This window comes from Micromesistius poutassou (genome assembly GCF_964030765.1).
Source record: "Micromesistius poutassou genome assembly, chromosome: 8".
Lineage (NCBI taxonomy): Eukaryota > Metazoa > Chordata > Actinopteri > Gadiformes > Gadidae > Micromesistius > Micromesistius poutassou.
Window position 1 is genome coordinate 16,534,786 of NC_140278.1, and position 13,431 is coordinate 16,548,216.

The 13,431-nt window shown below is 43.6% G+C and overlaps 2 protein-coding genes across 5 annotated transcripts in view; both read left to right on the forward strand.

Annotated features, from left to right (window-relative positions):
- Window positions 1-2,136, forward strand: sostdc1a (sclerostin domain containing 1a; the record flags this gene model as incomplete). Of its 2 annotated transcripts, none has more annotated exons than XM_084471152.1 (2): window positions 1-245; window positions 1,682-2,136. In XM_084471152.1, exons 1-2 carry the CDS (start codon window positions 35-37, stop codon window positions 2,134-2,136), a joined length of 666 nt encoding a protein of 221 aa, XP_084327278.1. In that variant the 5' UTR covers window positions 1-34. The 2 variants fall into 2 exon arrangements, with proteins under 2 accessions (XP_084327278.1, XP_084327279.1); XM_084471153.1 differs by having other exon boundaries at window positions 1,685-2,136.
- Window positions 2,137-3,246: 1,110 nt separating this feature from the next.
- Window positions 3,247-13,431, forward strand: part of crppa (CDP-L-ribitol pyrophosphorylase A) — a 32,821-nt gene continuing 22,636 nt past the window's right edge. For all 3 annotated transcript variants that reach the window (XM_084472143.1, XM_084472142.1, XM_084472144.1), the window contains exons 1-6: window positions 3,247-3,529; window positions 4,221-4,488; window positions 5,927-6,076; window positions 11,500-11,604; window positions 11,834-11,879; window positions 12,901-12,998. In XM_084472143.1, the coding sequence (XP_084328269.1) occupies window positions 3,315-3,529; window positions 4,221-4,488; window positions 5,927-6,076; window positions 11,500-11,604; window positions 11,834-11,879; window positions 12,901-12,998 (882 nt within the window). In that variant the 5' untranslated portion in view covers window positions 3,247-3,314. The remainder of the gene's footprint in view (window positions 3,530-4,220; window positions 4,489-5,926; window positions 6,077-11,499; window positions 11,605-11,833; window positions 11,880-12,900; window positions 12,999-13,431) is intronic.

Below are 13,431 nucleotides of genomic sequence, written 5' to 3' on the forward strand. Positions count from 1 at the left end.
CACTCTCCCCTTACACACACAGCCCGAAGCCACCATGCATTTGAGGGCTTACGAGTCGTGCAACTTCTTATTCCTACTTTGCATCCTTTTGAAGAATTGCCAAGCTTTCAAAAACGACGCCACGGAAATCCTATACACCCACGAGAGCACGCCGGTGCAAGATGCTCACGGTAACGTCTCGTTGAACCGAGCGAGAAACGGAGGACGGGGCGCAGCAGGTGACAGCACGGCGCAAGAGAGAAATGGTGAGTAGGCACGCAGAAAATACCCCCCAAAAGTGTCTGAGATATAACTTAATTAAACTTAACAGAAATGTACAGACACTACACTTAACAGAAATGAAAAAAAATGCACTGTACGAAACGTCCAACAACAAAAAAAAAAGATGATGTTTTTTTAATTCACAAGGAAATTATATTCTTAATTGGACCCTCACTGCAAAAATTGTCACAAAATGGTCATTGAGCCTGATAATGTGGATATACTCGATGTCGCAGCTTATTGGCATGCGTCCATACGAGGCGGTAGAGATGAGGAGGTTTCAGATCTGAACGGACCGCTGTTTGAGGTCTGATCGAGTGTCACCTCAGTGAATGGAGGTGTTCTCCCATGAACAGGACGCTCTGGATGTTGCGCTGTTTCTAGGAAGCTCTAATTTACACACATACAGACACATACTCAAAACCACACATACACACGGCACTAACTCAAACGCATAAATAAAATTAGGCATACACCCAAAAACTCTTGCTCAGTAGCCTATGGTGTTTGTCAAGTATAAGTCTTAATCATCGTCCCAGATGAGAATGAAGGCAGTTCTCCCCTTTATTCAACCCTTCCTTTCCATCCCACCACCCTTTGCAGACCACCTTACAGTCTCCCGCCTGGGGGGGTCTGTTGTGGGGGGGGGGGGGGGGGCAGTGAGCAGCCCTCCTGCTCACAGAGGCCAGGGTGCTTTGTGGCTGAGTTGTATGGAACTGTGTGAATGGACCAGGGATCAGGTTGCAGGGAAGTGAGAGGAGACAGGAGAAGAGAGGGGGGGAGGAGGGGAGGGGATAAATAAGGAGTGAGGAGAGTCGAGAGGAGGGGAGGAGTGGAGCAGAATGGGGGAGAGCAGAGGAGAGAAGGGAGGAGGAAGGAAAGGAGAGGAGGAGCAGGCAGGAGAAGAGAGGGGAGGGTAGGAGAAGAGGGAACAGGATGGGACAGGAGAGAGGAAAATAAGGACAAGAGAGGAAAGGAAGAGCAGGTAAGAGGAGAGCAGATAAAGAGAGAGGAAAGGAGAAAAGAAGGAACAGGGAGGAGTACACATGAGGTGAGGGGAGGAAGCAGAGGATGGGAGAGGACACAAGGAGTGGGAGAAACAGTTTAGCTTGCAGCATAAAACTTGTTGATAGTCTGTTGATAGATACAGACATAATCCTATGCTGACGCGCTTCAAAATAATACTCATGATTTCCTCTTTAAGCTTATTAGTCACAGTGTACCACAGAGGGATCAACACACACTCAGCATCCTGCAACACACTTCCTGTGTCTATAACTGACAGATTAGATGGCAACAGACCTTACCAGTGGTCTGGGAAAGTAATCATTGTCTCTGTAACCAACTGGACCCTAAGTCTCTGTGGCAGGCCAACAGTTTCTCATTCTCCCGTGTGTTTTTGTGTGTGTGTTTCCCCCAGCAGAGCGAGGGCAGATGGGCTGCAGGGAACTGCGCTCCACCAAGTACATCTCGGATGGCCAGTGCACCAGCATCAAGCCCATCAAGGAGCTGGTGTGTGCCGGCGAGTGCCTGCCGGCGCCCATGCTGCCCAACTGGATCGGCGGCAGCCGCGGGAAGAAGTTCTGGAGTCGGCGGAGCAGCCAGGACTGGCGCTGCGTCAACGACAAGACGCGGACGCAGCGCATCCAGCTGCAGTGCCAGGACGGCAGCGCCCGCACCTACAAAATCACAGTGGTGACGGCCTGCAAGTGCAAGCGGTACTCCCGACAGCACAACGAGTCCGGCAACAAGATGGAGGAGATGGCGCTGGCGTCGCCGGCGGTGACCCAGGTGGTCCACAAGCACAAGTCCAAGAGCAAGAGGAAGCTGGGGAAGAACCGCTTCGACGAGAACTGGCCCAGTCCCGAACCCTGACCTCTGACCCCTGATCCCTTCCCTCCCCGGCCCAATGTCGCCTAGACAGAATGCAAATGGCCTCCGTTTCGCAGCATGCTATGGTGGCGAAGAGACTTATTTACACGTGACGACAAGTCCGTTTTGCATCCTCTTGAGTCCTTACGTCGGTGGTTGTGGATTGTATCTCGAGGTGACAGGGACTGAATTCCTTGGATGGGAGTTTCTGGTTGCTATGACGATGGAGCACTCTTAAAGGGCACACATGGACCCGGCCTCTAATAAAAACTGGACTGTACCATCTGTAGGGTTTTCTGGACCAACAGTGCCTGAGATGTAGTCTTTGTTATTGTATATCTTTTTATAAATCTGGATGGTGATGTGTAGCCACGTGTATAGGCACACCCACTCCATATAAAAGACATTAAACCATGCGTCTCTGAAAGATGCAGAGATTGTGTGAATAACTGTACATATGACTTTTTTTTTTAAACAATATTGGTCTTCCCAAAGATTATCCCTTTAAAAGTTCACAATATGAGATGTATGATGTAATATATTTTTTAACGCAACGTTTGGTTCATTCATGGATAATAAATGTGACATAAGCTAAGACTGAGCAGTGCATTGCCTATTATTGTAATGTCTTCTTATGAAATAAATACTTTATATTCACTTTTAATCACTTGCATTGTTTTCACTGAATGGTGTTGTAGTGAAGTAGGCCATGCCTACTTCTCGTGTTTTTACTTTATTTGTTGCTAAAAGGATTCATCTTGCAAGCCGTCATTTTGAATTAAGTCAGTGAATACTTTTATACCTCTGTAGTTGACCGTGTATAAAACGTGTTGTTCCAGTAAAAGTAACTAGAAATTAATATATATATATATATTTCAGACAGGAATCAGGTGACACATTGAGCGCTTATCTATATATTTCAGCATGACATTATAAGTTTAACTATATTATATTAAAAAGCGCTGATGTTCTATGTGCCCTGTAGTCATGCAAATGTGTTTGAATTTATTATTATATTTCGACATACCGCGAGAACAAGACACATCGGCTTCTTGTTTTTCGACCAATCGCAGTCTGAGACTGGGCACCGAGTCTCCGCCCACACACAGACACTACACACACGCTTGTCGTCGAGACATGACGCGAAAAACACAACATTGAGAGATATATCTTGATTTGTAATGAATCAAAGTAGTGATCCGGACCGCTCTGGTCAGTCAGAGTGTTTGACCCGCCATGGTGGTGGACATAAAGCCACGCCAGGCGTCCATTTCACCGTCTCTGTGGTTCTTCCAGCCGGGGGAACCGGGGAGAGAACCGGGCTCGTGACACCAAAACAGTTCTACACGTTTCTTAACAGACCGGTCATAAGCTACACCATTCAAGCCTTTGAAAGGTAGGCAAACACCAAACCTGTCGTCTTTCGAATATTTTGTCTTGACATACAACTTAAACAATAAGTTCAGCGTTTTGGACAGGGAAATAGTAGAAGCGTGTAACTAGATGCTTCACCAAACCAACACGCTCCCTAATCTATCCCACCGTCCGCTTCATCCATCCGCTGTGTGTCAACTAACGTCGACTCCGTCTCATAGACGTGTGCCATTGGTCACGGATAACACAAAATATACACAACAACAACACAAGAAGGCTCTCTCTCTCTCTCTCTCTCTCTCTCTCTCTCTCTCTCTCTCTCTCTCTCTCTCTCTCTCTCTCTCTCTCTCTCTCTCTCTCTCTATATATATACTCTTTGGCTCTTTTAAAATTGTGTATACATATATACACAATTTTTACTGTTGCCCCTGATTTAGAACACCAGTAAATACAACTTAAGTGCCATTTTCATTCTTTTAAAGAGTAATCTTTTGAGCTACTTATGTCCAAGGTCTTTTAGAAAGAAAGAAAATCAACACATATCCTGGAATCACTTAACCAATGAGAGCCTAACATAATACTATGCCTTGAGAAGTAGTTATTTACATCAACTCATTCCACAAGTGCTTGTATGTATTCCCAGTGCTGTGCCCCTCGGCTGTGTGTGGGGCTCACACCACAGAAGTAGGGTCTGCTGATGTGTTTTCTGACAGGCTGTCGTGGATCCAACTCATTGTGGTGGTGGTTGCAGAAGAAAGCCTCGCGCTGATGAGAGATATCGTCCAGCGCTTTCAGCACACAAAGATCCGTCTCGTGTCCGGCGGTGCCACCCGCCACAGGTCCATATTCAACGGCGTGCAGGCCCTCGACCCGGGCGAGACCGGTGCAACGCCGGACGTGGTCATCATCCATGATGCCGTGCGGCCTTTTGTGGAGGAGGACTTCCTGTTGGAGATTGCCATGGCTGCAAAGGAGAACGGGGTTTGTTAACTCAGACGGAGTATGTTTATTAAAGGAGCTGTAGGTTTGATTTGAGAGCTATTATTTGAAAGTTACTTGTTAAAAAGGCCACGTTAATCCGTCAGCTATTAGTGAGGGAAATGCGCTGCGAAAAGATCTGTTTCCATCTTGCTGCCCCTGCCTGCATCTTTCTGAGCCAATTTAGATTTTAGACCGCTCCTGGGTATTTTCTGACCAATCAGGACATTTCCTCTGGAGAATTCATCTTGCCTGTCAATCACAGGTGTGTGAAATGCAACACTTCTTAATGGCAGAGAAACATAGCGAGGCAAAAACACTGGTTATTACGGCTTATTATTTGTGCTGCTTATGTTTTAGTCAGAAACGGCATTCATTGCATAGCACTTTTCATGCTGTGGCTTTCTTATACTTTAGTTTACTGTTAGTATATACATTTGGTGTATTTAAATTAAGGAACTTTTGTGTGATTGCATGAACAGTGCAATCACAGTGCAGACTTAAAAAACAACAACAACATACTGATTAGTTTCATCGTTACTTGCAGGGACTTCAGGACCTCCGATAGAAGCAGTTATGGGCTGTATACATAAGACAGACCAGGATCAAAGCACAACCTAACCGACACAAGGCCCTGTCAATGTATGCTCTTATATATCACAACTTTTTTCCTGCGTATATCTATGCTAGATCTTCACCGCTCTGCGTGTGCATGTGTGTTGGCTGAATTCTTCCAGCAATGTGGTCTGGTCTTCATTATGCGGCTTAACCTCACACATGATAGAATGTGTATCTCTGCCACGGGGCGGCGGATTCATTTTCATTTCAACAACACGTGTAACACAAAGAACACATGTTCTCACGTGCACATGCTGAGACACTCACACACTTCTCCTTCCGTGGTCAGGTGAAAGATTATATCACATAAATATTGTTTCTCAAAAGGATTTCCAAGGACGGATGGGTGGTTTCCGCAAACTGTTGGGGTTAGGGAGGATTTAGTGGGGCTAGGCTACTTCTGGTCAGAGATGAGTCTCTTTGAGAAGTCTCAAAAAACCCTGAATTATGAAACACCCTGGCCAGGTCAATAATACCAAAATCATTTAGCCAGATTTTGTCCGAATATGCAGTCTACAAGATGAATCCCAATATACCGTTTTACTTAATTGATTGTATTCACCTGTGGTATTTTCATATTTAAACTATGTACAACTTCCAGATAGAATAAATAACTATGCTGTCTCTACTTCACCGTAAAAAGCAATATTTGTACTACTTGTCTCTGTATTGGATGCCATGTATACTCTTCTTCCAAGAAGGGAAGTATTGCGCTATCTGCACAAATGTCTCAGCACTGACTTGTGGATGTCATTGATATATTTTTTCATGGTTTCAATGTAAAAGGCCAATATATATCCTCTTCACGCTTAATTTCCTTAAGGCATCAGGGGCCATCTGTCCCCTGGTTTCCACGGTGATTGCCACCTCATCCGAGGGCTACCTGGACCACTCTCTGGAGAGGGGGAAGTACCGGGCCAGTGAGATGCCACAGGGGTTCCTCTACCGTGTCATCCATCAGGCCTATCAGAAGGTAGGAGCATCGACACAAAATGTTCAGACCCTGTTCATAGGTGCCTGCATCTTGGTTCTTATTTACACCAAAACCATTGGTGTACATTGTTGAACGGATAAACATGGCTAATGAAATAATCTTTCAAAGTTATTGTTATTATCGGTTACTTAATAAATCCTCAATCCTAAATTTAAAAAGTAGAGAAACAAAATGGATGTTTATCATGACCTGTTCCATTGAGAACTTTGTTGTGAACTCTCATGTTCATCGTAGGTTCTGTAGATAGGTCATAAATGCAGAAACACCTGGACGTGTTTTCAACCTGTTGAAATAATCAAGGCGTTGAGGGCGTCAGGTTGGCTGCCAGTGATTTCAGGGTGCTATAGGTGTCGGCAACACCAATCACATGATGACTAGATAGACGAACAGGAGTCAAACAAACAATGATGTATCAATGAAAAGATATAAACATTACAAACTGCTGAGTTATGCATCTTTGTTGTCACAACTGTCTTGAATACTAGCCTGCGACCCTGTGGGAGCAATGGAAGACAGGGGACTACAGATGTTGAATCACCAGCAGAGATGTATAAAGTACTATAGACCCAGACTTAAGTAAAAGTACTGTATCAAAAAAGTGACTTAAGTAGAAGTGTTCTTTAAACACCCCACTTAAGTGGAAGTACTAAAGTATTCAAAATGTTTTGTACTTAAGTATTGCAAGTTAGTTTATAGTTTATTTTAAAATGTACTACTCAAGTGCTGAAAGTAAAAGTATTTTGTTATGTTTATATTAAAGAAAGCAGTCAAAAGTTTGAATATCATATTGTTTATATATACAGACATTTTGACTATTTTGACTATTGGTCCTGTCTCGGGTATTTGGCTCATTTAGAATCGCCCCTGCCTGCTTCAGAATGGCTGGCGACGTGTCCTTAAAACAACCCTAAACGTTCGTTTTCAGAAATGTGCAACTCACCGAGTGGTTAGTGGTGTTTGTTGATGTTCCAAACCAAGTATCGTCGCGAAATACAGTTTCTATTGTGTTTGAGTGCTATTTTATCGCATTTTGTAAATCCCATTGATTTCTGTTGGAAGACTCATTGCTCGTTGGCTGGAAATGGAAAGGGGGGCTGTTTATGTTTGGTTGTAGTCTTTTCGTTCGGTTCTAGCCCTACTGTTGAGACGGAGAACCGAAATAAAAGACTACAACCAAATGTAAACAGCCCCCCTTTCCTTTTCCGTTTCTTCCAACAGAAATCAATGGGATAACATTTTTATAATTGTAACGAGTAACGATTCAGCACATGAAAAATGTATTCGAGTAAAAGTATTAAACTCATCAAAAATATGTAGTGAAGTAAAAGTGGAAGTTGGAGAAAAAAATAATACAGAAGTAGTTCTACTTCGTTACTATATATCTCTGATCACAAGGAACTTTTTCTGTCATTAATTCATTTGCAGAACTAGTTACGGTCAAATCCAAGATGAAATATTAACGACTTTAAGGACGGTTTAAGGACGTTTTTAATGGGTCAATCTGTGGTGCTTTTATAAGCAAGAAACTATAAGAGAATAAGAAAAGAAACAAGTCAAGGTTTCTAAAAAGTAATATCTTTCTAATTTGGTAATTCGGAAGTCAAGTAAAGCTTCATTTATAGCCCTTAATCAAAGTTGCAGTCTTGAAGGGCTCTGCCGGCCATATATTTATGACACCCCCTAACCCTAGCCCCCCAAAGGGCAAGAGAAGAAGGAAAGCAGAGTGTGGGATCCCTCCTTCCGTGGTCTGTACGGCGTGCAATGGGTGCCCTCATTTATATATTAGTTGTATTACAAGTGGGGCTGCATCCCACTGCCTCTTTATGACTAATAGCTTTACAACATGAAGTTGACGTTCGTTTTGGTGGGACCTTTACAGGTAGTATTTTCTTACCAAGTGTCCCTCTGAATGCTGATGATTGTCTATGCTTAACAGAGTGCCTAAAAACAAGACGCAAACATACTCAGACACGCAAGTGCAAGAGTTGGGCCGAAGAACAAATAGTCAGCTGCAAATATGAATTTCTCAGTGGATTACAGTAGTATCAGATGTACTTAAAAACATACTAAAAGTTCACCAAAGTTTGATACCAAGAAAGGCCCCATATTCAAAATGGCAGCCGTCAGGTCCTTAAAATGACCATTACTCCTTTGTATTCCTCCTAGACCAGGAATACTGGTGCCTGATACATGTTCTAATTAGCATATTTGCATGATAGATAAGTGATTACAAGTACAATTATATATTAAAGCAATTGATAACAAGCATATTTATGCGAAAAATAAGGACAATTTCCCTTATGTAATTGCATATTTCTCCTTTCTCATATCGTTTTGCCTAGTGTTGGTGGTTTCTGTGGTTCATAACCATTCTTTTGATTCCAATAAAGAATACATTCATTAGAACTGTGGTACTGTAAAATGAGTCAAAACAGGGCTGCCACGTGAAGACTCAGTACCGCTAACCCCTTTTATTTTTTTGTTTCATTTTTCAATATATTTTTTAATATTTTTGATAATGCGTTTTTTTTATACTTTTCTTATTTATACATATCCTTTTCTACTTTCTTCAGTTGTTTCCTCTTATTCTGGTTTATTTTTTATACTTTTTTGCACTGTGACCTTCACTAGATTTACCATTAGTCGTCACACTCTTCCTCCCATAGTGGTTGATTATTCATACTTTGCACGTGACGTCACAACGACTGGCTGGCGGGCAAGAACTCCAGCAACGAAACCTAGTAACCTAATCAGGACGTCGCCAGTTTTACCACACGAACGGTCCTTAGGTTCCTCTCAGTCCAATTACCGCCATGATGGAAAGATTAGTTCAACGGGAGCATTTGTGCCAGTCATACACATGGCAAACTGACAAATTAGACATAGCCTATATTTTTGTACGGAATCTCCCTGCTGCTGAAATGCACGAACATCTCCGCCCAGCGCTCATTCCACTGTGCAGATTAAATCGCGCAGCATTCTGTAACAGCAACTGTGCGATCATCCCTGCTCTCACACATTGTTGAAATCATATGCTGGATGCTTTAATCTTTCTATGTGTATTTTAGTGAATGATCGGGCTATAATAAGACCACATTGGCTATGTAATCGTGGACAAAAGGGGACATTTCATAGTGGATGGTGGAATAGTAACATTCACCTTTGCTTTCATTATGAAGATATTCCTGTTTTTCACCTCCCATATGACAGCGTTGTTAACCCATCCGTAGACTTTCAATTTTTGTGCAGTATAAGGTGACGGATTCTCTATGAGATAAATGTAAATATCTCCAAACTCCAAGTCTGGTAGAGTCTTTGCCAGCTTCAAAGCAATGAATAACCTACATCAGCGGGTGCTGTGTATGAATCACAAGTTCTGAGTATGTTTATCTTCTCTTCGTATCTAATTTTAACATTTTGTGACAAATGGTCTAAATAGTTGATTTATTTAAGTATCGGAAATCTGCAAGGCTGCAATTCCCCTGGTTGGCCGTTGTTCGTCGCCATTTTGCCAGCGTTTGTGCCCTCCAGGTATCCATGGTAATCACGTGACCGCAAAGTATGAATAGTGATTCTCACAATTCCCAACTTGACATGGTCCACAAGCAGACATGCCTGGTAGTCCATGTGCCCTGTAACTGCACCGTTGTGTTCTTCCTGCCAATCTTGGTCACCATCTTGAAAATTACACCTTTCTAGTGGTCAAATTTTGGTAAACTTTTAGTATGTTATTAAGGACACCTAATACTACAAAAAACAGCTGAGTAACCTTTTGTTAGAATTTCTTTAGGGTTAGGTGTTTTTTTTTCATATATGCAGCCACCTAAAAAGCATTGAATGCAATGGTAGGAGAATATAACACAGTCACACACTGGTGATGTAGCACGGTAATGTGTTTGTATCAGAGTTATATGCAGCCTGACTGATTTGGCATTCATGCCTGACGAATGGAAAAGTCTTTGCTGTTAACATTTAATCATGAAGCCAGTGGATCGTGAAACCCCCACTTATTTAAGACCTAACGCCTTGGTATTCCAACCGGGCGTCCTGCAGAATGGCTCGCTGAAGCTGAAAGTGGTGATTGGGTGGGGGGTGGGGGCGACAGACTGCAGCAGCCTTTAGCAAAGAGCTAAAATATGCCCCCAGTTGGCGCCCCATTTGTCTGCAGTTTTTTTTTTCCACCTATGGCACACAATCATTTCAAATTGTGTCTGAATCCTGTTGATTTTGGCTTCACAGCATGTGGCGAGAGCGAGCTACATTTCCTAACGTACCATCGGGACCAGTCAGGTTGTGAAAATTAAGACAAATTGGTGGAACTTGAGTGGTGGTGGTGGGTGGTGGTGCTGGGGTGGTGGGTACAGTTAGAAACGGTGTGAGAAACCTCCCTACTTTTTTCTCCTTCTTTGTCCTGGTCTCCAGGCAGTCAAGAGCAGAGAAGGTGTCACGGCTCTCTCAGGTTAGCACTGTAGGACATGGTGATGCAATCATCTCCAAGTGCACTTGCGCATTAGAGGCTTGACGTCCATTGAGACCGCGCAGAACTCTGGGCTGAAAAGACAATAGGGGGAGATACTTTATCCTATCCCCGGTGTGGGGCTTTGTACCGGGAGAAAACTCAAAAGGTTGAATTACTCCAGGACCATAACCCTTATTTCCCATTACCAGGGACAGAGAGAGAAAAAAAAGACCCCTGTCTTTTAAAGCTAGATAAAATATTGCCCCGGTGTAATCTCAGGTAGCCTTTGTAGTGTAGTGCAGGTATCGCAAACCTGATGAGCTCATGGCATAAATCCAGAGGTACACGTGATGAACAGCGACCGTTTAGGGACTTCTGCCCACCAGCTAGGGCTGGGTGGGAGACTTCCCATCGAGGAGGGACAGCCTGGTCCATTAAAAACAATCAAAGGAGGGAAACTCAATGCCTTTAGTATTACTTCTATTTGAGAGCTATGGGTGTTGTGACTATTCAAGTTTGGTGGGAGGAGGATTAAACGTATATCCTAACAATATCCTGCAGATTGTGCAGAACAATGGTTTTGAATATAAACGATGGTTGTTAAAACTTGTTGGTGAATAGTTTATTGAGACACTGCCTGGTGTTTACAGCGGAATCTCACTATTGGTGACATGGCTTGTGTTTTGTTTTAGTAATTAATCATTCAGCAGCCCCTTCTATCCAAAGCGACTTAAAGTGATCTTGTTTTATACATGTGATTACAGAGCAGGTAATACGCAGAGATGCCTGCATGGGGTCTGCTGACCTTAGGGTTGGATCCCATTACCTTTCGGCTGCGGGGGTCATACGTCATGGCCACTGATCATATGGAATGGGATAACAAGGCATCCAAAGGTCCCACATCTGTCAGTAACAGCCTAACGTGTGGATCCTGTCTCCTCAGTGCAGCGAGTTCGACTTTGACTTTGGAACCGAGTGTCTCCACCTGGCTCTACAGCACACTGGCACCAAGGCCAAGCTCATCGAGGGCCCGCCAACACTGTGGAAGGTGAGCTGGCTAGGGGGCAGTGAGTCTGGTCCCTCGGTGCCAGGCCAGCTGGGTGCTCATCACCGCTGCAGCGATAAGGATCAAAGAAATGATTACATATTTACGGTAATGAAGGATGAGTCAGGAAGAGAGAAGAGGGAGCAGGTTATAATTGATTCACAATGTAATAAAACACATAGCCCTGTGATGTACCACCACTTGTACTGTAGATTCGATCCCTGCCTTCCAGGTGACCTACAAAAGAGACCTGGCTGCGGCCGAGTCCATCATCAAAGGTAGACTCTCTCATTTATGTTCATGTACCCTTGCTCTTACCACTACCACTATCATTATTACTACTACTACTACTACTACTACTACTTCTACAACGCATCCACTTCTAGAAAACACTCTGTGGAACCACTTGTGATGTATTGAACGCAAAACAACATACAATAACAGTGCTGAGCCCACATAATACTTGTTTAAGCACAATTTGGACTAAATTGTGCTTTAAATTGCCATGAATTCCTGCCTGAATGTGCTCAACCCTTGAGCCAAAGCAGAACATGGTTACCGATGGCTCGTGAATGTTCCCGCTTAGATTCACTTGACAGTTAAAAATAAACAGAGAAGAAATATGGCATGGCGTTTACCGTTGTTTCTGTTATTGCATAGAAGTGTTCAGGTCACTTAACGTCACTGTAGTGTGTAGTTGGGTGATGTCAGGAGTGGCGAGGCTACTGTAGACATCACTGTGTCTCTTTTGTGAAGCTGCCCTGAGCTAGGTTTGAATAGACTGCATTGAAGCCAAAGTAGTGTTGTTGTGGTTCCTTTATGGTGTTGTTTAGGTTGAGCCTCCGAAGGCTGTGAAACGCAAAGGCAAAGAAGTGGGGCCTTACCCTAGATCATCACAATCAGAGAAGTGGAAATAAACAGTGCACACACAGTTTTGTCCCTCCTCCCAACACCTGCACCAACAATCACCTGGCCCTCGGTGACATCATGTGCAGAGCGCTTCCCACATCCATCCGAGTGGCAACAAGTGTGTGTGTGTGTGTGTGTGTGTGTGTGTGTGTGTGTGTGTGTTAATTTGCTCATGTGTCCATTATATTGGGCCTGTCTAAATATACTCTCCTGTGGATCCATTTCACAATTCTGATCTTCCCCACTCTTTCACTCGGTTAGTTTATTCAATGTGGCTAAGTACCAGGGAGCATTCCAATGCAATAGCATTTAGCTTTGCTGCTGTCATGTCTGATTAGCGCTGCATGGAGGCTAGCGCTCAACCTTGTCTCTTTCTCTCTCTCCCTGCAGAGACTTTATGCGGGTCGGCCTGCGTAACCTCCGATGGCTCCGAGAGGTCCCGGGAGCTGGGGCAGTGTCTACAGAAGGTCATGGCTTCATTTGACATGGTAAGCGTTCTGACAATACCGACTAGTAAGATGGTGGCGGTTGCTTGTGTAGCCACCAAAACGTCCATTTCCGTTAGGGTGAAGATGTTGGCCCAATCCACAAGGATAAAGATGTACAGTATGCAGACCATATAAGCCATAATAACCTACCGTTTGCCAGATTGTCCACACAACATTTTTCCCAAACCACTGATAAGTCACACGTTGTTTATAAAGTACATTTTTTTTCCAATGTTTGAGCCAGGATTATCTAGTGGTTAGGGTGTCCTAACCACTAGAGTCGTAAAGCTCTGGGTTCGATTCCCAATGTCCGTCTTCCACATTACAACCCCTTCCTGCTCATTAATGATGGTGCATCTAAAATCTCGAAGTCGCTTGGGGTAAAAGCATCTACTACAGTAAATAGCTATTTATTGTGATTTGAAGTAGCACA